The 23,210-nt window shown below is 39.7% G+C and overlaps 3 protein-coding genes across 6 annotated transcripts; 1 reads left to right on the top strand and 2 right to left on the bottom strand.

Moving 5' to 3' along the window:
* Positions 1-96: 96 nt before the first annotated feature.
* zc3h7a (zinc finger CCCH-type containing 7A) lies at positions 97-13,591 on the top strand. Of its 2 annotated transcripts, none has more exons than XM_029507689.1 (23): positions 97-230; positions 1,557-1,661; positions 3,551-3,590; positions 3,715-3,918; positions 6,356-6,514; positions 6,904-6,984; positions 7,184-7,237; positions 7,313-7,352; positions 7,438-7,766; positions 7,869-8,109; positions 8,236-8,264; positions 8,369-8,513; positions 8,607-8,765; positions 8,991-9,196; positions 10,164-10,264; positions 10,454-10,635; positions 10,761-10,834; positions 11,458-11,591; positions 11,676-11,781; positions 11,885-11,993; positions 12,082-12,215; positions 12,613-12,776; positions 12,877-13,591. In XM_029507689.1, the coding sequence occupies exons 2-23, from the start codon at positions 1,594-1,596 to the stop codon at positions 13,064-13,066; spliced, it is 2,949 nt and encodes a 982-aa protein (XP_029363549.1). In that variant the 5' UTR covers positions 97-230; positions 1,557-1,593; the 3' UTR covers positions 13,067-13,591. The 2 variants fall into 2 exon arrangements, with proteins under 2 accessions (XP_029363549.1, XP_029363548.1); XM_029507688.1 differs by having other exon boundaries at positions 11,455-11,591.
* A 417-nt stretch (positions 13,592-14,008) lies between these two features.
* rmi2 (RecQ mediated genome instability 2) lies at positions 14,009-16,134 on the bottom strand. The gene is made up of 2 exons (XM_029507694.1): positions 15,832-16,134; positions 14,009-14,424 (listed from the first exon to the last, which is right to left on the bottom strand). The coding sequence occupies exons 1-2, from the start codon at positions 16,091-16,093 to the stop codon at positions 14,270-14,272; spliced, it is 417 nt and encodes a 138-aa protein (XP_029363554.1). The 5' UTR covers positions 16,094-16,134; the 3' UTR covers positions 14,009-14,269.
* An 886-nt stretch (positions 16,135-17,020) lies between these two features.
* ubfd1 (ubiquitin family domain containing 1) lies at positions 17,021-22,054 on the bottom strand. 3 transcript variants are annotated; one of them, XM_029507690.1, is made up of 8 exons: positions 22,036-22,053; positions 21,834-21,937; positions 20,167-20,439; positions 19,857-20,065; positions 19,710-19,775; positions 19,461-19,566; positions 19,285-19,367; positions 17,021-17,727 (listed from the first exon to the last, which is right to left on the bottom strand). In XM_029507690.1, exons 2-8 carry the CDS (start codon positions 21,847-21,849, stop codon positions 17,617-17,619), a joined length of 864 nt encoding a protein of 287 aa, XP_029363550.1. In that variant the 5' UTR covers positions 21,850-21,937; positions 22,036-22,053; the 3' UTR covers positions 17,021-17,616. The 3 variants fall into 3 exon arrangements, with proteins under 3 accessions (XP_029363550.1, XP_029363551.1, XP_029363552.1); XM_029507691.1 differs by having other exon boundaries at positions 21,834-21,868; positions 22,036-22,052; XM_029507692.1 differs by lacking the exon at positions 21,834-21,937 and having other exon boundaries at positions 22,036-22,054.
* Positions 22,055-23,210: the final 1,156 nt, after the last annotated feature.

Here is a 23,210-nt window from a genome sequence, read left to right as displayed (position 1 = left end):
CCAGTCGCTGTGGTGTCCCTGCTCTGCCTGCAGGGGGCGGCGGCGCGGTGGAGTCCGCTGTTCGCGCTGCCCTCAATCACAGCAGAAGAAGAAACAAAGGGCGGCCTTCGGCGTTACAGCACATCTAGCTAAGTTATTTTGGCTAAAACGAAACACAAAAACAAACAAATCACCATCCCTCCTTTTTCTGGAACCGACGTGAGGTTCGTTTGGACTAAAGATCCATTCATGTAAGTATTAATATCGCCAACTTTTGCGGCGTTTTAGCGGGACTCAGTCAGGAAGCTAAACATGTACAGCTCGCTATTGTTTGCGTAGGGGGGAACTAGTTTAACTTGGTCGTGTCTTTAGCTTTGTCGGCTTCAGGCTAGTTTCTACAAACTAAGTCCGGAAGCTGCCGGTGTCCGTGCGTGTTTCCAGAAAAACTGTTAAGCCCATTAATGTGCTGGCAAGGGGCAGGACAGATGGCTAATCTTTGCTAGCGGGTGATGATTGCTAACGAGAAGTCTCTCTCTCTCTCTCCCTCTCTCCCCGCGGCCGCGCGTAACACACGTGCGCTAAAGCGGGTGCGCCCATTATCGGACGCCCGTTTCTGTCAAATGAAAAGCGACATAAATGACTTATTATCTCCCCAAATCTGCGCTGCGCCTTGAAGTGATCGTGTTTGTTAGCGTTTGTGACACAATAATGTGGCTGGAAGAAAGTAAGTTTTGAGCTCTGCTGGTGGGAAGAAGGACAGACACACCCGCCTAAAGCTAACATGAAGTCACACCATCATTTTGTCTTTTTTGCTTCATCAGTTTGTCACTGTATGTTTCTGTAACACGGATAATAACCTGATCAGCTCTAAGGTTAGCTCTAAAGCTAAGCATCCAGGCTTATTTTGGTTTATTTAACGTGACCTGGGACCAAACGGAGTTGACAGTCGTAACTTGGCGGGATTTTAATGCGCAACGATGGAAATATTTCACCTTAAAACACGATTTATCAGCCGACCAGCAACGACACAAACTTTATGGAAACCAAACTGTGTTTTTTCTTTTTTTATTCATTGAAAGAAAGTAGTCTTCGATGAACTGATGAATAGTCAGTCATTTAAAATCTTGTCCGATAACGGACTCTGCTTTCGGTGCGAAGATGAAACTCTTCCAACAGCTCTGTAAACGCTCTGGATCTCACCCACAGTTTCGGATGTTTTAGTTTTCTAACAGTACATTCAGACACAGATTTTATGTTGACAGCATTAGCTCTCAGGCTGCCATAAATGTTAGTATCCGGAACTACAGCGTCGGTCAGTGTCGTCATTATCAAATGCGGAAGCGATTAAAAAGGGAGGATTAACCTCATGAAGACTTTATGATATCCTGACTAGTAAGGTTTAACAACTCAGTCGCCAGTCAACCAGTTGGACGACCTGTGGTTGGTAATAAGGAAGAAGTGCATTCTTTTTTTTTTTTTTTTCAATTGATTTGTTGTTGACACTGTTGGGGATTTTGGCTTCTACTGGTCAAATACAACAAAAAAAAAAAAAACTAAAATGTGTGTTGTACTTTCAGGTGCTGAACTGAGGAGTTGATAGTAAAACAGGCAAACATGTCTGAAGCGTGTCAAGACAGAAGGAGCCGCTGGCAGGAGATCCAGAAAGGCTTACAGTTCATCCAGTGAGTATCATGGTTTGTCATGGGTCAGATCCCATTTTTGATGCATCATCATTTACACGTATTGGCTAACATTTTCTTTAAACAGTCATCTGGGTTTCTCCCACATTACTGTTTGATTGATATTTCTTGAGAAACAGATGGTCACCAGTGTTTAGCTAGCTAGACTTAGATCAACGGTTGGTCAGACTATCCCAGATTAGCTGAATTTGACCAAAGTGATATTGCAACCCTCAAAGGATCTGATTTATTTTTTGTTCTCTTATTGTGCTTTATTGGGTAGAAGATAACAAAAAATATCAGCTGGTGTTTGAGGGTTTTTTCAACCACAATTAAAGTCTACTGCTGCCTGAAGTTGTAAGCCCCATTAATGGAAAAAGCTCAGTCACCCTCTACAGACTGCTCAGCGCAAGAATGATTTGTCATCCTTGCATCATCTATTGTTGCTCAGATCAGCTGTGCGGCAGTGGTACCGCTGATTCCTGGCTTTCCTTTAGTTTTGTTTTGTTTTAAATGTGTGTCATTGCATCAGGGGGAGTTTTGTTGTCCATGTCGTTTTAGAACAGCGCCAAGAAGTGCAGAGTTGCTTTTCATCTAACCTAACAAGGCATTTTTATTCTGTAACCAAAAGTGATACTTAAAATACCACAGTGAATGACTATGCAATCAATATGAAACTTCTGGCAGGATGTTAATTTTCTGAGATGAATGCTGCTTTAATGAGTCACATTAAACTAGGAAATATGTAAATGTCATCTAAAATATAATATATCAAACTGAACTGTGAAGGCTAATAACTAATGCAGGAAAAGTATTTAACAAGACAATTAAAACATTAATCAAGTTTAGACACAATAAGCTGTCTGATAGATAGTATAATGTTTTGAGCTTGTATACATTCCTGCATGTTGCGGCTATTATTTGCAAGTTGAGGCTCCTATATCCAGTCAGCATTTGTGCTGCAGCTCTTCTCTCCATTAGCTGTAATAAGAGCTTGGTATGCCTCAATGAAGGTCCAATGGTTTAAACTAAAACTAAGTTATCCACACAGTCCAGTGCCCAAAAGAGGAAAAGTGACTTAAAATGCAAGACTGGAGCGGAATGGGGAACCTTCATAATAAAGCAATTTCACTGTGACCATGACCATGTATCAAAAATGTTTCCATCATGACACTGCCTGAGATTTTGTGCCATGCAGATTTTAAAATTTTTAGGACTCACCTGGAGCAGTGATATAACTGTATGATTTGGTCTTTTAAAAAACTAATAATAACAACAATTAGATTCATGTTAGGACTTTTACTTGCGGGCTTTTGTCATTCAATATTACAATAACACAAATAATATCAGACATCTTTACAGCTTTAAAACATCAAATAACACATTTCTTCGAACAATTGCAAATATTCTCACTGCTGAATTGAATCTGGTTGTTGTAAGGTGATAGCTTTTACCGACTTGTTTGCAGTAAACAATGAAATCTATGACGCACACACAACACCTAAACCCACACACACTCCTACACATCTGCTTGCTGTGATGACTGTGTCTTGGGTTCAGATGTAGTTTAGTAGTCAAAGACGATCAATAAATTGTGAACCAGAGCAACAGAGCTGTGCAGGATATTCTTCTTTTTTAATAATGAGTTAAAACAAAAAGCTGTGTAGCTACTGAAGCACTACATGCAGCATAGAAACTTATAAATCTTCACAATTCCCCTAAAGCACTAAATACCAACACTGTTACTAATATAATGAAATGTATTGTTAAATATTTAGAAAACAGATATGATGAATGACTGAATTATTGTTATTCAGTCTTTGTAGATAATTAAACTCTTTCATCACGTCACAGCTTTCTTGTCACTTAACCCTTTTTGTTTTTGCTTTCAGATCTACGCTTCCATTTCCAGGAAGTCAAGAGCAGTATGAAGTAAGTTGTGTACCTGATTCCCACCCTCCATGTAGCATCAACACTTGTACTTTAATGACCTAAACTTATTCAGCCGCACTTTGTTTATGTACTTTTTGTTGATTTGCTTCTTGCTCATTTCCAGGTGTTCATTAAGGACCTTGTGTGGAATCTTTTTGGAGAAGGGAATGATGTGTTCAAAGAGGGAGAGTGGACAAAGGCCATCGAGATGTACACCGAAGCCTTGAGCATAGCAGACTATGCCGACTCTGAAGAAATCTGTGTTCCAACAGGTTTACTGGAGAAGCTGTATGCAAATCGAGCTGCAGCGTATCTAAATGTTGTTCCAGTAAGTAGGTGGTGAACATCCCACTCCAGTCTGTTACAGTTTCTGGCAGAACTTCTTTAAATTCCCCACTCCTGGGGGGTCTTCCACTTTACACATGCGCAGTGAAATAGAAAAGACAACTTAAGGGAACAAGGAAAGTCCAAAATACAAGAAGCAGCCAATAAAGATTTAGTTTGTGAGTTGTGGCACAGTTGAGGGCAGAGTTTACGTTAGGTCACATCTGCTGTGTTGAACAACTCGCCGATACCAAAATAAAGCAGTAAGTGGTCCTCAGCTGCAATTAAGATCACATTCTACTGACCTGATGGTCACTGTGAATGACTTCAGAAGACGTCATAGGTGGAGTGTAGTTCACGTTCAGTACACCTGTGTCACATGAACTTGATTACACAACTCATTGTGGAAATACTGCAGAGCTGTTCTTTCTTCTTTCAAGCCACAGGTTGTGAATGTTGCTTTAATGCGTGAGACTGTACAGTAGATTGTCTGAAAATGTTTTCTAGCGTAGTGGTAGTAATATGTTTTGGACTGGAAGGTCACACAAAAAACCTTTAAGAGTACCTCAAGGTATTTTATTGGTTTAATAAGAATCATGTTTAAAAATACAGATGTAAGGACAAAAAGACTCAAAACACTTGTTTTGAGTAATTTCTTTGTCATTTTAGTTTGTTTTTTAAGAGGGAGAATATTGATTAACCCTAAATAGATTTTGGTGTGAAAAAATCTTAAGATGCAATTTTGAAGCCGTATCATCGAGCCTTCCTATGAGAATCTTTTTCCAAACACTAGCTCCTGCACAACGGTTGTTACGGCTTGTTGATGGAGATGAAAAATATAGTGTAGATGTGATTGTATCTCCTTTGGACAGAGAGAACCATAGAAGGGGCTCTAACGTTCTTGGAAATAAAATTTATAATGCCATCCGCATCAGTGGAGCCGTCAGCCAATTGGGACAAAGCGCTGTCATCACATAGGTGGTTTAACTGCAGCTGCCTAACTCAAGTCAGCAAAACATTGCATAAAACTAAATGCACCCTTCAGACTGTTTGGCAGTTTGCATGAATAGATAAATGAGAGACATTTTGTTTTTGTTGGGGATGCGCTATCCTGATGTGCTCTCTGAATCGTCCATCATGCTGCATCGCTATGCTGTGTTCTTGCTTTTATCTGAGTCTGCTTAGTGTAATAAAAAAACATTCAATTTGCTTCTTAGACTGCCAGTGCTGGTATGAAAAACACCAGCTGTTTGTCTATCCTATAAAATCTTTAACATCTCTATATTTAGAGAGTAATATTGGAACACTTATCAAGTCAAGAGTTAATGTCCAATTTTAAGTCTGCATTCTGTTTGTGTCTTCCTTTGTGGACTTAGTAATTAGACCATTAAAAACAATGGCACACCTGGATACTGTTTTTAAAACAGATTTGTCTGTAAACAACAGAAGATATTTTAAATGGCATCTTAAGGTGTTTTACTGCCCCCACGCTTTGACAGTAACTGATGTCAAATGTCAGACCCACACACTTTTCAGCTTGCATTGTTATTCTTCACTTTCCATACTTGGCATAATGCAAAGATCAAAAACGGGATCTGTATGAGTGTGATTTTTAGGCATATTTCAGCAGCTGGTATATTTGCATCCAAAACTCACTGCAGGGAGGGGCGGGCCACCTTACTGCTGCCCTTCTTATATATTGCAGAATATTACTGCGTCAAACGGTGTAGTTAGTCTTAATTACTCTTTTATTTAAGCCATGCCTCCAGTAATCTACATGATGAAAAGCATTTAGATTCAGTACATGTCCAGTAATTTGACTGGGAAAAACTGATCCACAACTAATGCATTAATTAGGTAGTTGATAGTTTTAATTAGAGAAGAAAAATCTGATGATCTAGCTATTAGATCACAAAATCAACGATGAACATTGATTTTTACACTTTTAATATAAACTATATGGCCTTGACAAGCTTTAATGTGCTTTTGAATATCCCAGACTTCAAAATAATGCTCATATTGGGTAATTATGGGCATATTTCATGTCTAAATGTCATTTTAAATTAAATTATTTGGTCACAGACTCATCAGCAGTTAGTTATGTCCTCTGTCCTAGTAGTTAGTTCTTACAGAGACGCTGTCAGTGGATATCTTGTGTCAAATAATGAGAATCAGTAAAGACTCAAGCACTAAAGAAAACCTCAGTCTGATAAAAGCTGGTGCTTTAAGACAAGCATCCAATCTCTTTATGTCCGTCTGCATCAAGTCTGTGCAGAAAAAAAGAAATCCCTTCATGGAGGCTGCACACCACACCTGACGCAACTCACTGATCACGCAGAGCCATTTTATGATCAAGGAGCAGCGGCTTTATCTGCGTTCGCTACAGCCCTGGGGGTCAACTGCAGCTTTTCTAATTCTGACATCTTTTTCCCATTCCTCAGGGACTGTATGACCAAGCATTAGAAGACTGTGAAAAGGCTCTCCGTTTGAACGAGGGGAACTACAAAGCACTGTACAGAAAAGCAAAAGCCTTGAAAGAGATGGGGAGACATCAAGAGGCCTACGAGACGGTTGCCAAATGCTCTCTAGCTGTGCCTCAGGTAAGCTGTGGCATCACTCTTGTGTTTCATATATCCAGAAGAAGCACTTTTAAGAAAACGAAACAAAGTAAAAAGTCACACAGGCCAAGGAGTTCAAAGATCAGATGTTACGAGAAACTTTAAGTAACACTGATGTTGGACTGTCAGTGGTGTACTTATGTTTCTGTGTACAAGTTGGACACCTGATTATGTTTCAGTACTTTTTTTTTTTTTTCTTTCTCAGATGTATTAAAGTTAAGGAGGAACTCTTCCTCAACTGTCCCATAGTGTTGATATCGTATGGTAGTTTGGTTTGATAAAGCATATTAAATTTAAATAGGTTAAAAAGTATAATTGTACTGTATAAATAGCTTAACATGGATAATTCCTTTAATTTTTCCTATCCCCAGGATCCCAGTGTCATACAGCTGACTCAGGACCTTGCCAAAATATTGGGATTGAAAATCCGTAAAGCTTATGTGAGAAGTAAGGTATGTGTGTTTTAGGAGTGAGCTGGTTTTAAAAAATGTTGACAACCATTTAAAGTGAAGTGAAGTCAGACGCCATCAAAAGTTTTCTCTCCATAAGAATCAGTTCTACGTGTTAAAATCACTGGCTTTGTTCTGTGTTTCTGTTCTGCTATATAATGAATTTAAAGTTGAAATAGATCTGGCTTTTATCTTTTAACAGCCTGCCTTGAATGTTTTGCGTGGATCAAATTACCAAGATTCATCATGTGAAAAGGTAAGAAGCACAACCTTTACTATGCACGTGTACTCTTCAGAAATACACTATTCAACGGGCTTCTTTTATTTCCAGTTTTCCCATGGCTCGTCTTCAGTTGAAGATATAGAAATTGGTAAGTTTTGAACTTGATGTGGCTTTAATTTGATAAGCAGAGTAGAACAGAAGTCACTCATCCCGCTCACCCCTCTGTGTTTTAGAAGTGCCTCAGTTGACCCAGGATAGCAATGTTTTGGCTTCGGTCCGGGCTCCCATCCAAGCTCCAGCGGCAGGACACTCGCCTCTGAGCGAGGCAGTAGTGGATGAATTCCCCTCCAACAACAGTATCTCCGAGCCTCCGGGCTTCGAGTCTGTCGCTCTTCCCATCTCTGTACCCACGACAGCTTCTGCTCCTGCGCTCACATTTGTTAACGGGTGCAGAACTGCCAAGGCTTGTCCGATCCTTGAAACCAGTCAAGATTTTGACGCAGACATCATAGGGGACGACCTCGATGCTCTCCTGGACCAAGCCGGCCCTGAATCAGGCATGGTTAGTGAAAGGATGTGGCTGCAGGGTTTTATTGATCCAATGAAATGTGTCATGGTGTTGATGCCTGAACAGAAGTGATTTATTTTCTGTCTCCTTGTTCAGGTTATACCCACAGTGAAGGGACCTCTTCCTCTACCTACAAGTATTGCCTCAGGCAGTTCCATGTCAAGTCCATTCCTGATGCCATCGCCCATCAATGCATTTCTCCACGGCGGTGCTCAGCAGTGTACTGTTAATCTGCCCGCACTGTATCATAAGTCTGGGTCAAGCACATATTTTGGTATGGACACTTTTGATGCCCTGCCCCCACCACTGGACTCTTTGGACAGTCTCTCCATAACAGGTAGTGCACCTTTCCTCCTTAGTTATGTTGGTTTCACTTAAGTTCAGTTATTTATTTTAATAAATTATCAGTGTTAAATGGAACAGTCAAGTTTCTTTTCTTTTTTTCTGTTTGTCAAATGTTCAGATTATTCTCCAAGTCCCTTCATGTCACAGGTAATTATTGTATATATCTCATTAATTCATTCATTATAATTCCAGCTATCATTGGAGTCATACACTGTCCTCCTTTTTTTTTTTTTTTTTTTTTAAATATACAGCTAAACAATAAGGAAACCCCAATGGGGATGGCTGTGGGGATGCCTGAAGTGAAGGGTCTTCCTGCTGCTGTGGATTTAGCCAAGAACCCCTTAGCTGAAACGCATGAATTCAAACAAGCCTGCTCGATGTGCTACGTCAAAACAGGTGAGGCGTCATGGCTTTCCCTTCTCTGCAAAGAGAAGGGAAGTGGTGTTTGGTGTTCTTAAGATTAATCCTCCCCAAATTTCATATCCACAGGGCCTGGTGTGTTAGATTACACACTTCATACTGAAGAGCATAAATGCAAAAAGGACGCTTTACTTGGAAGAATCAAACATTCGCCAGACAAAATGTGGAAGCTCATTCGGCCCAGACCAACAAAAACCCAATATGTTGGCCCGTATTACATTTGCAAAGGTACCGTCTATAAATGTGCTTTGCTCTGAAATTGCTGCATTAGCCTTCGTATAAAATTCTTAACATTACTGTTCACTGCCAGTAACCAGTTCCCTCAGCATGTTTTGTCATTTATTCATCACTTCCTCTCATATTTCTGCTAAGCATGATTTCTTTCTGAGAAGTTTAACATTTAAGTGTTGCTTCACTCACAGACACGAGCTAAAACAACATGTGTCATTTCAGAGGTGGCTGTGGGGAAAGAGTGCCTGTATCCTGGCCACTGCACATTTGCATACTGCCAGGAAGAGATTGATGTTTGGACTCTGGAGCGAAAAGGTTTCATCTCCAGGGAACTGCTCTTTGATCCATTTGGACCCAGCTCCAACATCAGGTTGACCGTTCCCAAGATCTTACAGGAGCATCATGGGATTTTCATGTTCCTCTGTGGGGTGCGTATTTATTCAGCCTCTTGTTTAAAGATCAAGCTGGTCTGTGAGATAATTAGAGTGGTTTAGTGATGTTAGAACCTGATGTGGTGTAGATTGTTTTTCATTTCACTGGGGGGGGGGCACATTGGTTTGATTGTAAATTATTCATTTACACATCATTTTTCAGAAACTTAATAACAAATTCAACAAAATAAGGCAATTACATGTAGAAAGTGATGGGGGAATGTGGGAAATGGCTTGGACTTTTTTCTCAGAGGCTTTTCTTTCCTACTTCTGTGCAAACATCCCCTAACCCTTTTCTGTCAATAGACACCGGCAGACTTTGAACGTCTAGAGTTTCCGCCGCATTCATTTTAGAGCAGTGGTCCTTAATTTTTATGTATTTAGAGTTTTTGTTGTTGTTGCAAGAGATTCAGACTGTCATCCTGAAGAGTAGGGCAGCGAGTCGTCTTTAGAAAAAGGTAGCTTTTATTAACTTTTCTACCAACAGCAGGTTTGCCATCTAGTTGTTAAAGGGCTACTTTCATTTATTTTTATTTATGCACATTTTTTATTTTTCGCTTTATCCACTCAGCCTTTATTTATCAACATTTATCTCCATTTTCTTGTTTCTGCAAACCTAAGATATTAATTTTATTATCTAGAAGACTCAATAAATGAGAAAATATTAGCCCATTTGAATTAATTTGTATAAAACTATTTGTTTTGCCGATGAATAGCTTCAGTTTTAAAGCTCAATTGGCAGTCAGGCGTCATTTCATACAAGCCCAGCTGGCCCCTGCCGAGGGAAATAAATCCTGGAGGAAGCATTGATCTGTAATGAAGTTTTAAATGGACACAAGAATAGAAACATAAAAGAACCTGAACGCTCGCTCCTCTGCTCTTTATAAAACAAAATGTACTACTCACCCTTCAGCCTTTTGTTGTTACCATAACAAATCTGATTTAATTGCAATGTAATTTGCAGGTATGCTTTGACCACAAACCCAGAATAATCAGCAAAACCAACAAAGATGACCCTTCACTTTGCTCTCATCCAGTGACAAAGCATGACTTTGAGGATCATAAGTGAGTCCTTTTACATTTCAAGACTCTAAAGCCTTAATTTTATTGATTAAAGTATTTAGTTTAATGGAGTTTTAGAAAATTGAACTTGAATTTATAGTTCAAGTAATATAATAATACTTAAAGCAAAAAGGAATAAGATGAGGACACAAGAACAAGATTGTGAGCATTAACGCCCTGTTTGTCTTTTAGGTGCCTGGTCCACATTTTGAAGGAAAACACAGTCCGCTATTCCAAAATCAGATCGTTGAGGAACCAGTGCCAGCTGGATCTTTGTCGCCATGAGGTCCGTTACGGCTGCGTGAGAGAGGACGACTGCTTCTACGCCCACAGTCTCATCGAGCTAAAGGTCTGGATGATGCAGCACGAGCTCGGTAAGATGTCCTTTTCTTTCCCACAAGCCAATATGAAAACCTTTTGTGGTATTTTTTTATTTATTTTATTTTTTTTTTAATGCTAAAACAAACACCTACTTGTCTCTTTGTTTTGCATGATATAGGTATCACTCATGAAAGTATTGTCCAAGAGGCGAAGAAATTTTGGAATGCAACGGCTTCATCACAGGGAGTCCAGGTAAAAGCACCAGCTTGGTGATTTTAGGCATTTCCTAATTTCTGTGAATACAAGACACTAATTGTGTTATTTTTCAAGTAACAATTTATCAGAAGTAAATGCAGGTTTCAGCATATATAAATGTCTTTAAACATCATTTGTTATGGTTCAATTCTTTACACGTGTCATTAGTGTGACAGTTCATTTTGTAGCATAAATTACTGGTTAAAGTTTCTAATCTTTCTGCAACTTCGTCGGTTGTTTGTTGGCTGGGCCTCCCTGAACTTGCACCAGATTTGTTCAACAGTAAATGTCACCGTCTCCACACGCAGCTGCTGAAAATATTTTTTCATGTCTGGTGTAAATCAGATTTAGGCATACAGACCATATTAGGAAGTATAACTAATGCTGTTGGTATGATAGCGGAATTACTTGTGCAGTTCAGTATTCCTTTTCTCTTTATTTTTGCCGATGCAAATAAAAATAAATAAATAAATGGTGAAACACAGAATCACTGGATCATGTGATTATAGCTACAGTCCTGAAGTGAAAATCCCAACTCTCCAGTGTTGGTTGCACTGCTGCCACTGTGGCAAAATACTGGTAACACAGATTTTAACTGATCTTTCCGACCTCATCAGCAGCTTTCCAATGTCCAGAGGAGGTTTGGACCTCCAAACCTGAAGATGATGTTTGTCTGTGGTCAGTGCTGGAGAAATGGCCAAATTAGCGAAGCAGATAAAAACAAGAAGTATTGCTCAGCCAAGGCCAGACACACGTGAGTATTTAGATCTTTCTACGTCTAAACAATGAGCAGGGCCACGTGGCGCATATTAACTGAGGCTGCCTCTTCTTGCTTCAGGTGGGCAAAAGACAGGAGGGTGGTGCTTGTACGTTCTCATGAAAGGAAAAAGTGGACAACAGTTAGACCGCTTCCAACCAAAAAGCCAATCCCGTCTCAATTTGAGGTGAGTGCCAAATGTCTTCCCCCCCTCCCATTCAGTTTATTTAAAAAAAAAAAAAAAAAACTATTCTCAAAGATCACCAAATGTTGTCATGGTTCTTTCTCAGATTTGCATGCATGTGACAGCTGGAAAGAAATGTCAGTACATTGGGAATTGCACGTTTGCGCATAGTGTAGAAGAACGGGACCTTTGGACCTACATGAAGGAAAACAACAGTGAGTTCTGTCAAAGAGCTGGTCCGTCTTTCTCGGTCGAATTTTTAATTAGCATGCGGCGCAGACCTCATCTTATCCCCTCATTTAGTTCCAGATATGGATCAGCTTTACGAGCAGTGGCTGCTGTCTCAGAAGCCTGGCTGGGGCGAGGAGACATCCAGTAACTCTGTCAGGGAGAACGGCAAGCAGATCCACATGCCAACAGACTATGCTGAAGAAGTGGTGAGTGTAGAGGATTCAGCACACAGCACTTTGTCTTTGTCTGGTAATGTATTCAGCGTGTGAGTTTGACCCGCTCAGTGGGATTTCAAGCCTCCTGTGTTGTTTGGTTGCACATGAGAGAATACTGCAGTCTTTAGTTTTATCTGATGACAATCTTCATCTTTTACCATCCACAGCAGTGTTGTATTGCTTCTGTGCCCGACGATTGATGCACTAAAATAAATTAGTGCCTAATGGTTAAATAGTTTGATGGCACACGTTTTAATTGAATATTGTTTTAATCTATTTATTTTAAAGCGGTTAAAGTAAATAGTGATAAATTTGAGCGATTTAAGAGCCAGATGGTACTTAGTTTGTGTAAATGAGAGAGCTCTTTTTTCTTTTTTTCTCCCCATAGGCTGGCAATCATTGTTGGCTGTGTGGTAAAAACTGCAACAGTGAGAAGCAGTGGCAGCAGCATATCACCTCAGAAAAACACAAAGACAGAGTTTTCAACTCTGAGGATGATCAGAACTGCTGGCAGTATCGATTTCCCACAGGCACTTTCAAAGTTTGTGAGAGGTGAGATTATCCATCACAGCACACGGGGCATCGCTGGTTCCCAGTATGAATCCACGTAGTATTTGATGGCTGACATTTGATCTGGTGTTTTTTTTGACAGGTTCCTCAAAGGCACGTGCACAGAGGATGAGTTGTGTAAGCTGGCACACGGGGAGCTGGAGCTAAAAGAATGGAAGGAGCGTAGGGAATTCCTTTTGATGAAACTTGCCAAAGCCAGAAAAGATCATCTTATAGCACCAAATGACAATGACTTTGGAAAATACAGTTTTCTGCTTAAAGACATTAAATAATATGGCGACAATAATCATGCTAACTTGCAAATAATGCAGTATTGAAACAGTCTTGTGTCAGGTGATCCTCGCGAGCCTCCGCGGTGCACAGGAAGTAGCCTGATCACAGCATGATTTTAAAGGCGTTCAGGACCAGCCCTCTGATTGGCGGCTGGTTTACTCTGATCAGACGTACACTAGTGTTATCGTTAACAAATACTGAGTGTAAGACACCTGAAGCTTTGCTACACACCTTTCAGTAGAGGATCTGAAACCGGTGATGAAAATAGCATGTGTAAAGCCTGATCAGAGACATGTTCAGATAAGTTGCCCTCAAAAAATCCAACTACTTTCTTTTCAGAAAAAGTTTGTATATGTTAATTACCTTTTACTTTCCAATAAGTTTTAGGTATAAAACTTTTAAAAGTGGAATTGACATTTTATTTTAATCTGTCAAGCTAGGTCATTTTGCATTTATTTATCCATTTATCAGTGCTACCAATGTAATGGGGCACTACACCAAATAAAGAATCTTTTTCTAAAGTCTTTCTGCTTTTGATTTGGATTTGTTGGAGTGAAGTTTTTTTTTTTTTTTTTTGATTGAGCTGTTTAGTCTATAAGATAAATTTAAGGTTGTACTTTTAATTTAAAATTGTAATTTGGACATTTACTTGTAACAAAAGCTGTCAAATCATCTTATTGGAGGAAAGTTCTAATTATTTACCGCTAAAATATGAAAATCAAACACTCAAGTGTATGTAGCTGCAGTCCAGCGCTTACTAACATGTCACAGTCAGAAATGAATTTGAACATTTATCTTCATGTGAAACATTTTAATCCTTCCCTGGAAATGAGACTTCTTTTAAAATACACTTACTCAATTTACAAATATTTGAACTAGAATTTTGGAGCATAAACATCTGCTTAAAAAAAAAAAAAAAAAAAAAAGATAATAGATCTGTATCTTAATCTCATATCTGCTGTACATAAACACAATCATTACAAAAGTGATGCTTTTCCAGAAGATGCCCCAGTTTCCTCTCTGACAGCAACCTCCTCAAAGCAGGAGCCACTTGAGGAGGAAAAGAAAGTGCCTTCTCTGTAAAGTTGCTCTTGAATCCTACCTCCCAGCTGAGCTCGACATCTCGGGCCATCTCTCAGTCCAAGTGAGATGCAGTTTCCGTTTGTCAATAATGACCTGTAATACCGCGCGGTGGCTGCTGGTCAGCGGGCCAGCACCTGCTGCAGGTCATCCACCTCCAGCCTCCACATCTGCCTGTGCAGCGCAGCGAGCTCCGAGAGGTCTGCCATCTTCACCGCACGGATGAGCGGCTCCGGGGAGATGGCCTGGATGACACCCATCACCATCACATACTTGCCTGTAACGACAGCAGGTGGTCGATTGTTCAGTGACAATAGATACAAAAGAACAAGGATGGCTGTAGAGATAAATACAGGGAGATGTGGGAGCTTTTCATTCATGGGCACTCGATATTTTCTGGCTTAATGTGCCTGCTTCAGGGAGACAATTTGCAATTCTCAGGACTGGCTGCTGCACATTTTCATGCAAATGGATTAAAGAAGTGAGCGAGGGACCATATACTGCACTTAAATCTGGTCTCTGGACTCAACATGAATATATACAAACAATACAGAGTTGGAGGTTTGTCATGAGGGGAGAAGATGCAGTCAATAGGAAAATCCAGCATGTATTTGTCAAAGAGCAGCTTCGCCGTCCACTCGAGTGGCAGCGATGTCTCAGCAGCCAAACACATCTCCCAGCAGACAACCCTGCCTGTCAGAAAACAGGTGGACGCAGGAGCGCACAATGGTTTCATTCCAGTCGCTTCCTGTCTGTTACTGAGACCTGCAACTGAAACTCACTGAAAGACAAGTGACACTAAATATCTGAGTGTTTGTACATTACTTTTGAAACTCACAAACTATTGCGTTGTTTTGTTTTTTTGTGCCTTTAGGATTCACCACAAGAACATGTGGGGAAATTTGCGGGAAAGAAATACTGCAAAAGCAGATTTGTTCATTTCAAAGCGAAACCTGTGCCCAAATTTCACCTGATGACTGCTGGGACATGCACATTATTAACAAGGAAACTAAAATTTAACATTAGATGGAGGTTTTTAATCCACTGTAGTTTTAGCCGTGGTGATCTATCACTGTCCATAACTTAACACACTTGTGACCACATCAATAATAGACAGCTTCCTCACACAACCATAACAACACATGAATCACCACGGATCCTTGCACTCCCATGAGGCTTTGCTCTTTATATCATCAGTACTCAAAGTGTCAACGTGTTCTAGACACTGCAATATAAAACCAAACCTCTGACAGAGAACGAAAAGGTAAGAAGCCATTTTCAACACAGTCTGTGTTTCACAGATAAATCAGCCAAAGCTCTTTACTTCCATGTGTAACTGGTCAGACCAGCTTCTGATCGGGGTCTAGATTTGTCTGGTGTCACAAGCAAATGCGAAGTTTCACTGATAGAACTGTTTTAGAACTGATGTTAAATAAAATAATCTGTTTTTTTTCAACAATGGGTGGATTAATGGCTAGATGAATGACTGCCTGTCCATCATGGCCGAAACTCATGAATTCATTTCCTGTTTCCAACTTCTCAGCTACAACGACTTCCTTCCGCTTTACCTCGATTAACGGAAATTGGCATTTTAAGAAAATAAGAGCACCCCCCCCCCCCCCTCCCCCCCTCTCCCTTTTTACTCCAGTTTCATTAGTCAAATCATCACAAAGTAAAAGTTCACCTTGGGACAAGCATGGCTTCCCTTTGGGGATGCTGTTGACGCCCTGAACTGCAAACGTCCCCGTTTCGTCCATCAGCAGGACGGTGTCTCGGTCCAGCTGCGCCTCCAGGACGGTCCCCTGCATCCACACCAGGGACACCGGCAGAGAGCGGCCCCTGCCCGGCCTGAGGACAAACGAGTCCCCGCTGCCGGCCTCCGCCGTCCTCAGCTGGCCGGACAGCACCTTCACGGGAGGGGGCCGTTTTCTGTCTACTTTATCCATCGTCGGTTCACCAGAGGAAGTGTTTGCATTACCCGCGTCCGTGGAAAGTTTCGCCGGAAGTCGCCGCGGCACTTCCGGTAGCAACAACTCCCGAGTTCCGGTCGGAACTCCTTCAAAGTAAAAGCGTCACTCAGATACACTCAAACTGTGCTCACATGATTATTGATTAGAAACTCAAATCATTTTTAGGGAAAACAACACAAGAAGAAAAATGTACTGCTTCCTTAAAGTTATCTGGGAAACATTACCAAATCAGTCAGATTTGATTTGTTCACCACGTCTCATAAAGTGTAACACAAAGTGCCTCACAGTTTATGAGCAATGACAGTTTTCTGTGACAGTAGACTCATGCTCTGAGTTTCCATCAAGGCAATTTGAATAACTGGCTTTTGCTTGAGGGAATAATGGAGCATATTTTTCAATAGTTCCTGACAGCTTCTACATTATAAAAAAAGTATTATGCATTGTGAAATAACAGGTGTAGTGAAAGTCAATTGAATGTCGAATTCATTTTGGAGTCTGACTGCGGTGCATTCGATTTAGAAAATCTATCTTTCCAGTTTAAGGTTTGGACACATGTCCGTGCCTAAGCCCTTGACTGCTGCTGTAAGCGAGACCAAATGACACCTTAATCTCCAAGACCGACGTGTCAAGAGAAATAGTACCGGATTTATCTCGGTGGTGTCATGAACAGCAAATTAAAAGATATGACTAATGATGAAATATTCAGAGGAAGAGCAAATACCAATTCACTTTGATGGGTTCTCTCAGGTAAAATACGGCTATATAAAAATGATAGAATGCAGCGGAGCTGTTGTGAAGCTGTTCTCCCGGTTCAAAAAAATAAATAAATAAAAAAAGAGGGCTGTCAATCATTCATGGGGCACTGAAGTAATAAAGTATCCTGTAGCCTGTAAAGAATTCTGGGAGATTTATTTCCTTCAGCAAGACACCAACCCAAAACATAAAGTCGAAACTACACAGCAATTGCTTTATACGTTCAGTGTTAAGGTCCTGAGGTGACCAAGTTCAGACTTCAATCAAATCCACAATTTGTGGATCGACCAGGAAATTGCTGTTCACTCAGTCGCTTTGCAACTAACATCTCTGCAAATAGGAACAGTACTGCATTGTTGAGATGTGCAACACTTTGGTTCCACATATACTGTATGAAAAATAAATGTCAAAGTTGGTGGATTCAACACCAAACACATTTCATTTCATTAAATAAGTTTTATTTCTTTAAGAATAACTGAAGAAAAGTGTTAGCAATTTCTGTACAATTGTTTCATTTTTCCCTTGGATTTGCTGCAAACCTTGAATGATCAACAGGGCTGAGAAATGTTATGTTGCCACATAGTGCACTTTTAACCTAAAAAGAATATGATTAGTCCACAGGCATCCGTCCGTTTCCTTCAAATATATTCCAAGAAGTTCCTCAAGCTTCACTATTGACTCCAGTTTCATTTGCCATTGGCTCCTCCTCTCAATCCCAGTTCATCATTGTCAAAAAAATAGGCACATTAGAAATACTGCCATTTTCCAAGGACTGTGTCTTTGATTGCATCAACAAACTGTGCAGGCACCCAGTAGACCCAATATTGAGACGCTTCCGTTGGACCCAGCTGAAAAGCCTAAGAAAGAGAAAAACAAATGTTCAAAAACATCACAATTTGTCAATTCTAAAAACAAAGTCTACAAACTCTCATGAAACTGGCCGTTACGTATACTGTATGTGGTTATATTGCCTCTCACATGTCGCTCCATGACAAACATGTATGTCTTTACACTGTTAAACACTACTAGAGCCATTCAACAGTGCAAAACCAACTGAATTTCACATCCACTCATGCTGCCGTTCACTAAAAGCCTCCTGCCCATTGACATTTTAAACCATTCTCATCTCCTCCTCATACATTTTTAACTCCACAGCAATGCAGGAATAGTGTTTGAGTGAGTCACTGACATCATATTTATTTCTTATGCCAAAATTAAAGATTTAAAACGTTGGGTCAGATAACTGCACCACGCATTCCTCTACATCAGTATTATTACATTTTTGGCTTCACAGTTCGGTTTTACTACCACGTTCAATTGGTGGTAAAGCTCAACAACAATCAGGAGCATTTGAACATTTTTGCTTAAATGTACATGTGGCAAGCTGCAGTGAAATTCGCTGACAGGACTTTGTATCAGAATGACGATAACAAGAGTAAACTTTCTAATCTCTATTATAAATGGTGCTATGTCAGACAACTGTTCTTGTATTGAGAAAGAAATCTGAATTATTCTTGATATAACCTGATTAACTGAAGTTTCTTCGATCTAGACTTCTATTCTTCTGACAATGAAGTAGACAAGTAGCTTCAGACATAAAGGTTAATCTAGAGAAGGCACTGACATTTACAGATCCAATGCACAACCCAAAGCACCAAATGATAACCTCATCACTCTTAAGTACTCAGACACGGCAGTAAGTTCAGGGAAGAGCCCAGCCGGCCCTGTGTACTCACACAAAAGTCCCTCTCGAGATAAACTAAATAGATTGAGTGCATTGTAATTCCTTTAAAATTTCTATTTACCTTCTTAGCGTTGTTCATTGACAGCCCTATTTCGGTCTCTGAGCTTTTGGCATTTTGATTCTGGCTGACGCTGTTTGCACCCAGGTGTTCGTGCCTGACAATGCTACTCACACTCAGGGTTTACAGCCCATTGGGAGACATGTGAGAAATACTGTCTGTCAGACTTTCTAACACCTGGTTCAATGTTAGGAATGGGTTTATTTTTTAGTCAAAAACTAACCAAAACATGACTGAAAACTGAATATAGTAAAAAATGAATAAGTCATAAATAAGTATCAACTTCTGATTCCACAAACTGAATCCCCTGTCACTTAACGAGAGGTCCTTATCTTAACACATTCATTTAACAAAAGACTTCATCGCTCATGCTATTTTTAAACTTGATACGTAAATCCTCTCTGCTTCAGTGGCAAATGCTAACAGGTCGCAGGCAGCATATGGTGCTTATTACATGGTGCATTGCAACAATTTGCACCATCTCTTACAGCACTTTACCGAACAAAAAACAAAGTGCGTACAGGGTCACTGGGGAGTCCAAGTTAGTAGATGTGCTGTTTGGTTTTTTATAAAATATACGAGTATGACATGCAGGTAGGAGAAAGAACTTACCATCATGTGATAGTCCTCGTGGCCTTCAATGGGTTCAGACACTACGTTTTTAATGGAGCCCATTGGGACTTTCTCCGTTCTCTCTGTGGAGGAAAGTACAAAAAAGTTCACAAAATTTCTTTTTTTTTTTTTGTTCCGCAGAGAATTTAGCAGAATGACAGCAGCTGGGATCTCACCCTTTGTTCCGATCCACAACTGATCCTGCTCCAGTTTGAATGTAAGTCTAACTTTTCCTCCGGACTTGTTAAACATTCCAGATAAAGGCACTGTTGGTAATCGTTCCTGTTAACGGGACAGCGCAGTTACTAACCATGTTTGTGTGGCACCATGTTTAAAATTTAAGGGTGACCATCCCTTTGACCTGCTACAGCGATCAATAGAGGACAAATAAAACCAAGGACTGATCTCCCTTCGTCTTGTCTCACCTTTGCTCCTTTAATTGCTGGCATTATATCATCTGGTTTACCTTTGTCCAAAACTTTCCTGTGTTGCTGAAATAACAGTGCAGGTTTAGAATAACAAAACCTTCATGAATATTTTACTCCATTCTGCTGAAATGTTATTATGCTTACCTTTTGCCTGCATAGAGGCTCCTTCTTGTTTTCTTCAGCTTTAACTTCCTGCTGAATGACCTCTTTGGGTGTATTTACAGCTAATACATCATTTATTGTAGATCCTACCACCATTATTTTCGCACCATTTGTAACCTTTATTTCACGTAACGTCTTGTCCTCTGGAAGCAATCCTTTGTACATCACTTTCTGCATTGCTGGGGGAAGACCTAAAATGATGCAGGAGAAAAAGCATTAATCTCCAAGACTTTATTTCTTATTCACACTGACTTTATCATTTAGTCTAAGGAACATTGCTATGAGCTCTTACCAGTGAGTGAATGGATCCTCTCTTTTAGTTTGGCTCCAGTGCTATCAACAGGAATTTTCAGATCATATTTATTCTTGTTCCAGATAATCTTCAAGTCCACCGTCTCCTGCTTATCATCTGCATCATCCCCATTGCTAATACTAGAGTCCTGAGTTGTGGCGTTTCCTGCATCTGTGTGAGACGTAGTGTCTGCCTCACTCTTTTCAGCATCCTCACCAAGTGGTTCGGCTTCTTTTAGCTTTTCCTCAGTCTCCATTATGACTTCTTCACTTCCTGGCAGAACATGACAAATCTGATTTAGATACATGAAATTCAATTCTATGGAGCCAGTAAGCATAGTTGTTCTCACATTTCGCACAGATGCCATACTCAGAAATGCACATCTAATTTATCAGAGTCTGGGGATCTACAATTACAATTACATGAAAATAGTAACTAATACATACCATCAATGGTATAAAAAAGTATTTACTCTTCTATGTGTGCAGTAAAACACAATAGCACATACTCCAAAGATAGCCTAAACAATGAAGGCTGAAACTACACCTCACTACACCATTTTATTTAAAGTGGCATCAAACGTAACAACAGGAAAAAAAAATCTATATTCCTATCAAAGCAAACGTGCCATTTCAGTGGTACATCCTATTTGTTGTTTAGATGAGTCAGAAAGTTGCAATACATTATCAGGGCCTCCCAACAGCTACCACTAATACTTCCATTTTTACATACTGTAAAATACTAAAATACATTAATTGAGTGCCAATTGTGAGTGTGTGTATCCTGAAATATCTGATCATAAGTAAAGCTCGGGCCACTGAATGGTACAATTTATTATTATCATTCTTTACTTTCTACAGTAATGAATAGATTGTGGAGCCTTTGCTTTAGTTAAGAGTGATTTAGTAGGTCCGTTGCTGTTTACAACAATCGTGGCTCAACAATCTGAATTAATTTCACATGCATTTCTTTCTCTACACTATCACACAATGATGGTGTAGAAATATAACCACAGACAGCACCATGGCGTCTGTGCTTGAGTCTGGTTTCTCTTTCCAGCTGACCTCCCTCTCTCTTTCTCTTTCGTCGTCTTTCTAGCTCTTTCCATCGCACTTTTTCTCCCTCATCTCGGCATCAAATGTTAACCAGATCCAACCCTGCCTGACCAACAACAACAACAACAAAAAGAAACAATAAATAAACTAAAAACACACACTTGCAAACCACCGGCTCAGGTACTACGGATGGCCTTTGGTGGTTCCCAAACTGGTAACGTTAACGCAGCATATCATATGTTGGTACTTCGTCGTTACCATTCATAACTTAACTAGCTTTATCCAGCCATTTAACAGCTAAACTTAACCAGTTCGCGCCCTCCACTAGTTCTAGTTCATCATTAAACACAGTCCTCCGGAGATCTAGTCACATTTCACTGATGTTAGCAATCGTTAACGTTAGCTAGCGACAACACTGCTGAACATTTTCAAGAATAAACGTTGCGGGTGGACAAACGGGGGAAAAAATAAAAGAGATAAAACTACACAACAGCGTGCTAACAGCGCCGTGTGTTAACACCTCGGTCAGAAAGCGTGTGTTGTTTCACACACAGAGTTCACGCTCAGTGGAAAAATGTGAAGGAAAAACTGCTGTGTTTTGTGAATACCCACCATCCTGGGCCGCCATGATGATTGTGTACAATCCACTGTAGGTGGTGGCAAAGAAGATGACACGGAGCGGGATGGGAACGGACACCCGGGAAGCAAAAGCCCAGCTCAAAAGTGTACAATAACACACAAATAAAACTAAACTTTACTTTTATTTATTTATTTACTCTTTTTACAGCCAAACAACCGGAACAGCTCCACTTACCGTTACAACGTTAAAACGTTTCCAGTTTCAGTTAGCCGGTTGGCAGGAAGACAGAAAAGTAACGCGCATGCGTCTAAAAGAAACTGCATATAAAGTTTTTGTAAGATCTTCTAAATTTTGGGGAAATTAAATACAAAGAAGTAAAAAAAAGTCTACTGCCAACTAAAGATTATCACACACACAGACAAAAGAAAAAGAAGCAGAAGTAACGAAGGTAAAGAGGCGAATCTACAACCAACACGGAAGTGAGAGGCGGTGAATTCTCTCGCTTTGCTACGATTCTTTGACAGACACCAAGAAATGACATGAAATTATATTTTGGATTTAATCTGACGGATTAAACTATCGGATTATGTGGAGCATCTCCAACTGCCTCATATTTAAAAAAATAAACCCATCGTCAGTAACGAGAAGACAGAGTGAATTAGTATTTGGATATATTAGTATATGCTGTATAAGATTGCTGTTGCTTCCTGGTATTGCAGTAGTTTGGGAATAGTTTTTGCTTCACGTCAGCAAATTTTGTAGGCAACATTTATTGTGAACTGTCAAGTTCACAAAGAAAACAGCCCGAAAACTGACATTAATATGCAAATTTTCTACATGATTTTGTTTTCCCCTTCTTCTGTGGAAACTGTGGTTATTTAAGATTGATTATAAATCAGAAAGTAATATAAAAACAGTAGTGGAAACAAAAAAAAAAAAAAAGGATAGAACAATGATAGAACTGCGCTTTTAGTTGTTTTATGTACTACTTTGTCACATCAATTTGACATTTCATCCAACTATTTAAATAACTAAACAATTTGCCAGTTATTTGCATTAATTACTTGATTATTCTCATTAAAATCACAAGTCACAAAATAATTATTGAACTTCTATTGTTACATACTATTAGGTATTTCAATTAATTGCAACAAAGCATTTTTATACTCGTGCTTTGTGTGCAAAAAAATCCAAATAAATTAAATACTTCAAATAATTGGTTAAAAAAATGAGATGGCACATGAAATGAAAAAAAAAAAATCAAATAAAGTAAATAAAGATCTGCTCAGTTAGATTGTGGAACTTTTAATTTGGAGGTTTTCATGACAGTTTCCTCTTTCCGCCGCTGGGAGGCAGCAAACGGCGACAAACGTGCACAATAAAAAGACGAAAAAGAAGAAGAATGAAAG

This window comes from Echeneis naucrates, chromosome 8 (genome assembly GCF_900963305.1).
Source record: "Echeneis naucrates chromosome 8, fEcheNa1.1, whole genome shotgun sequence".
Lineage (NCBI taxonomy): Eukaryota > Metazoa > Chordata > Actinopteri > Carangiformes > Echeneidae > Echeneis > Echeneis naucrates.
This window is presented reverse-complemented; position numbering and strand designations above follow the sequence as displayed.

Coding starts and splice junctions, on each gene's coding strand:
- rmi2 (XM_029507694.1), bottom strand. CDS start 16,093: ATGGATAAAGTAGACAGAAAACGGCCCCCTCCCGTGAAGGTGCTGTCC. Junction 14,425..15,831: donor GAAGCCATGCTTGTCCCAAG/GTGAACTTTTAC, acceptor CTGTCGTTACAG/GCAAGTATGTGATGGTGATG.
- zc3h7a (XM_029507688.1), top strand. CDS start 1,594: ATGTCTGAAGCGTGTCAAGACAGAAGGAGCCGCTGGCAGGAGATCCAG. Junction 7,238..7,312: donor AAGATTCATCATGTGAAAAG/GTAAGAAGCACA, acceptor TTTTATTTCCAG/TTTTCCCATGGCTCGTCTTC. Junction 8,514..8,606: donor GATGTGCTACGTCAAAACAG/GTGAGGCGTCAT, acceptor TCATATCCACAG/GGCCTGGTGTGTTAGATTAC.
- ubfd1 (XM_029507690.1), bottom strand. Junction 19,567..19,709: donor CAGCAATTAAAGGAGCAAAG/GTGAGACAAGAC, acceptor TCCCGTTAACAG/GAACGATTACCAACAGTGCC. Junction 19,368..19,460: donor GTTGTGGATCGGAACAAAGG/GTGAGATCCCAG, acceptor TTTCCTCCACAG/AGAGAACGGAGAAAGTCCCA.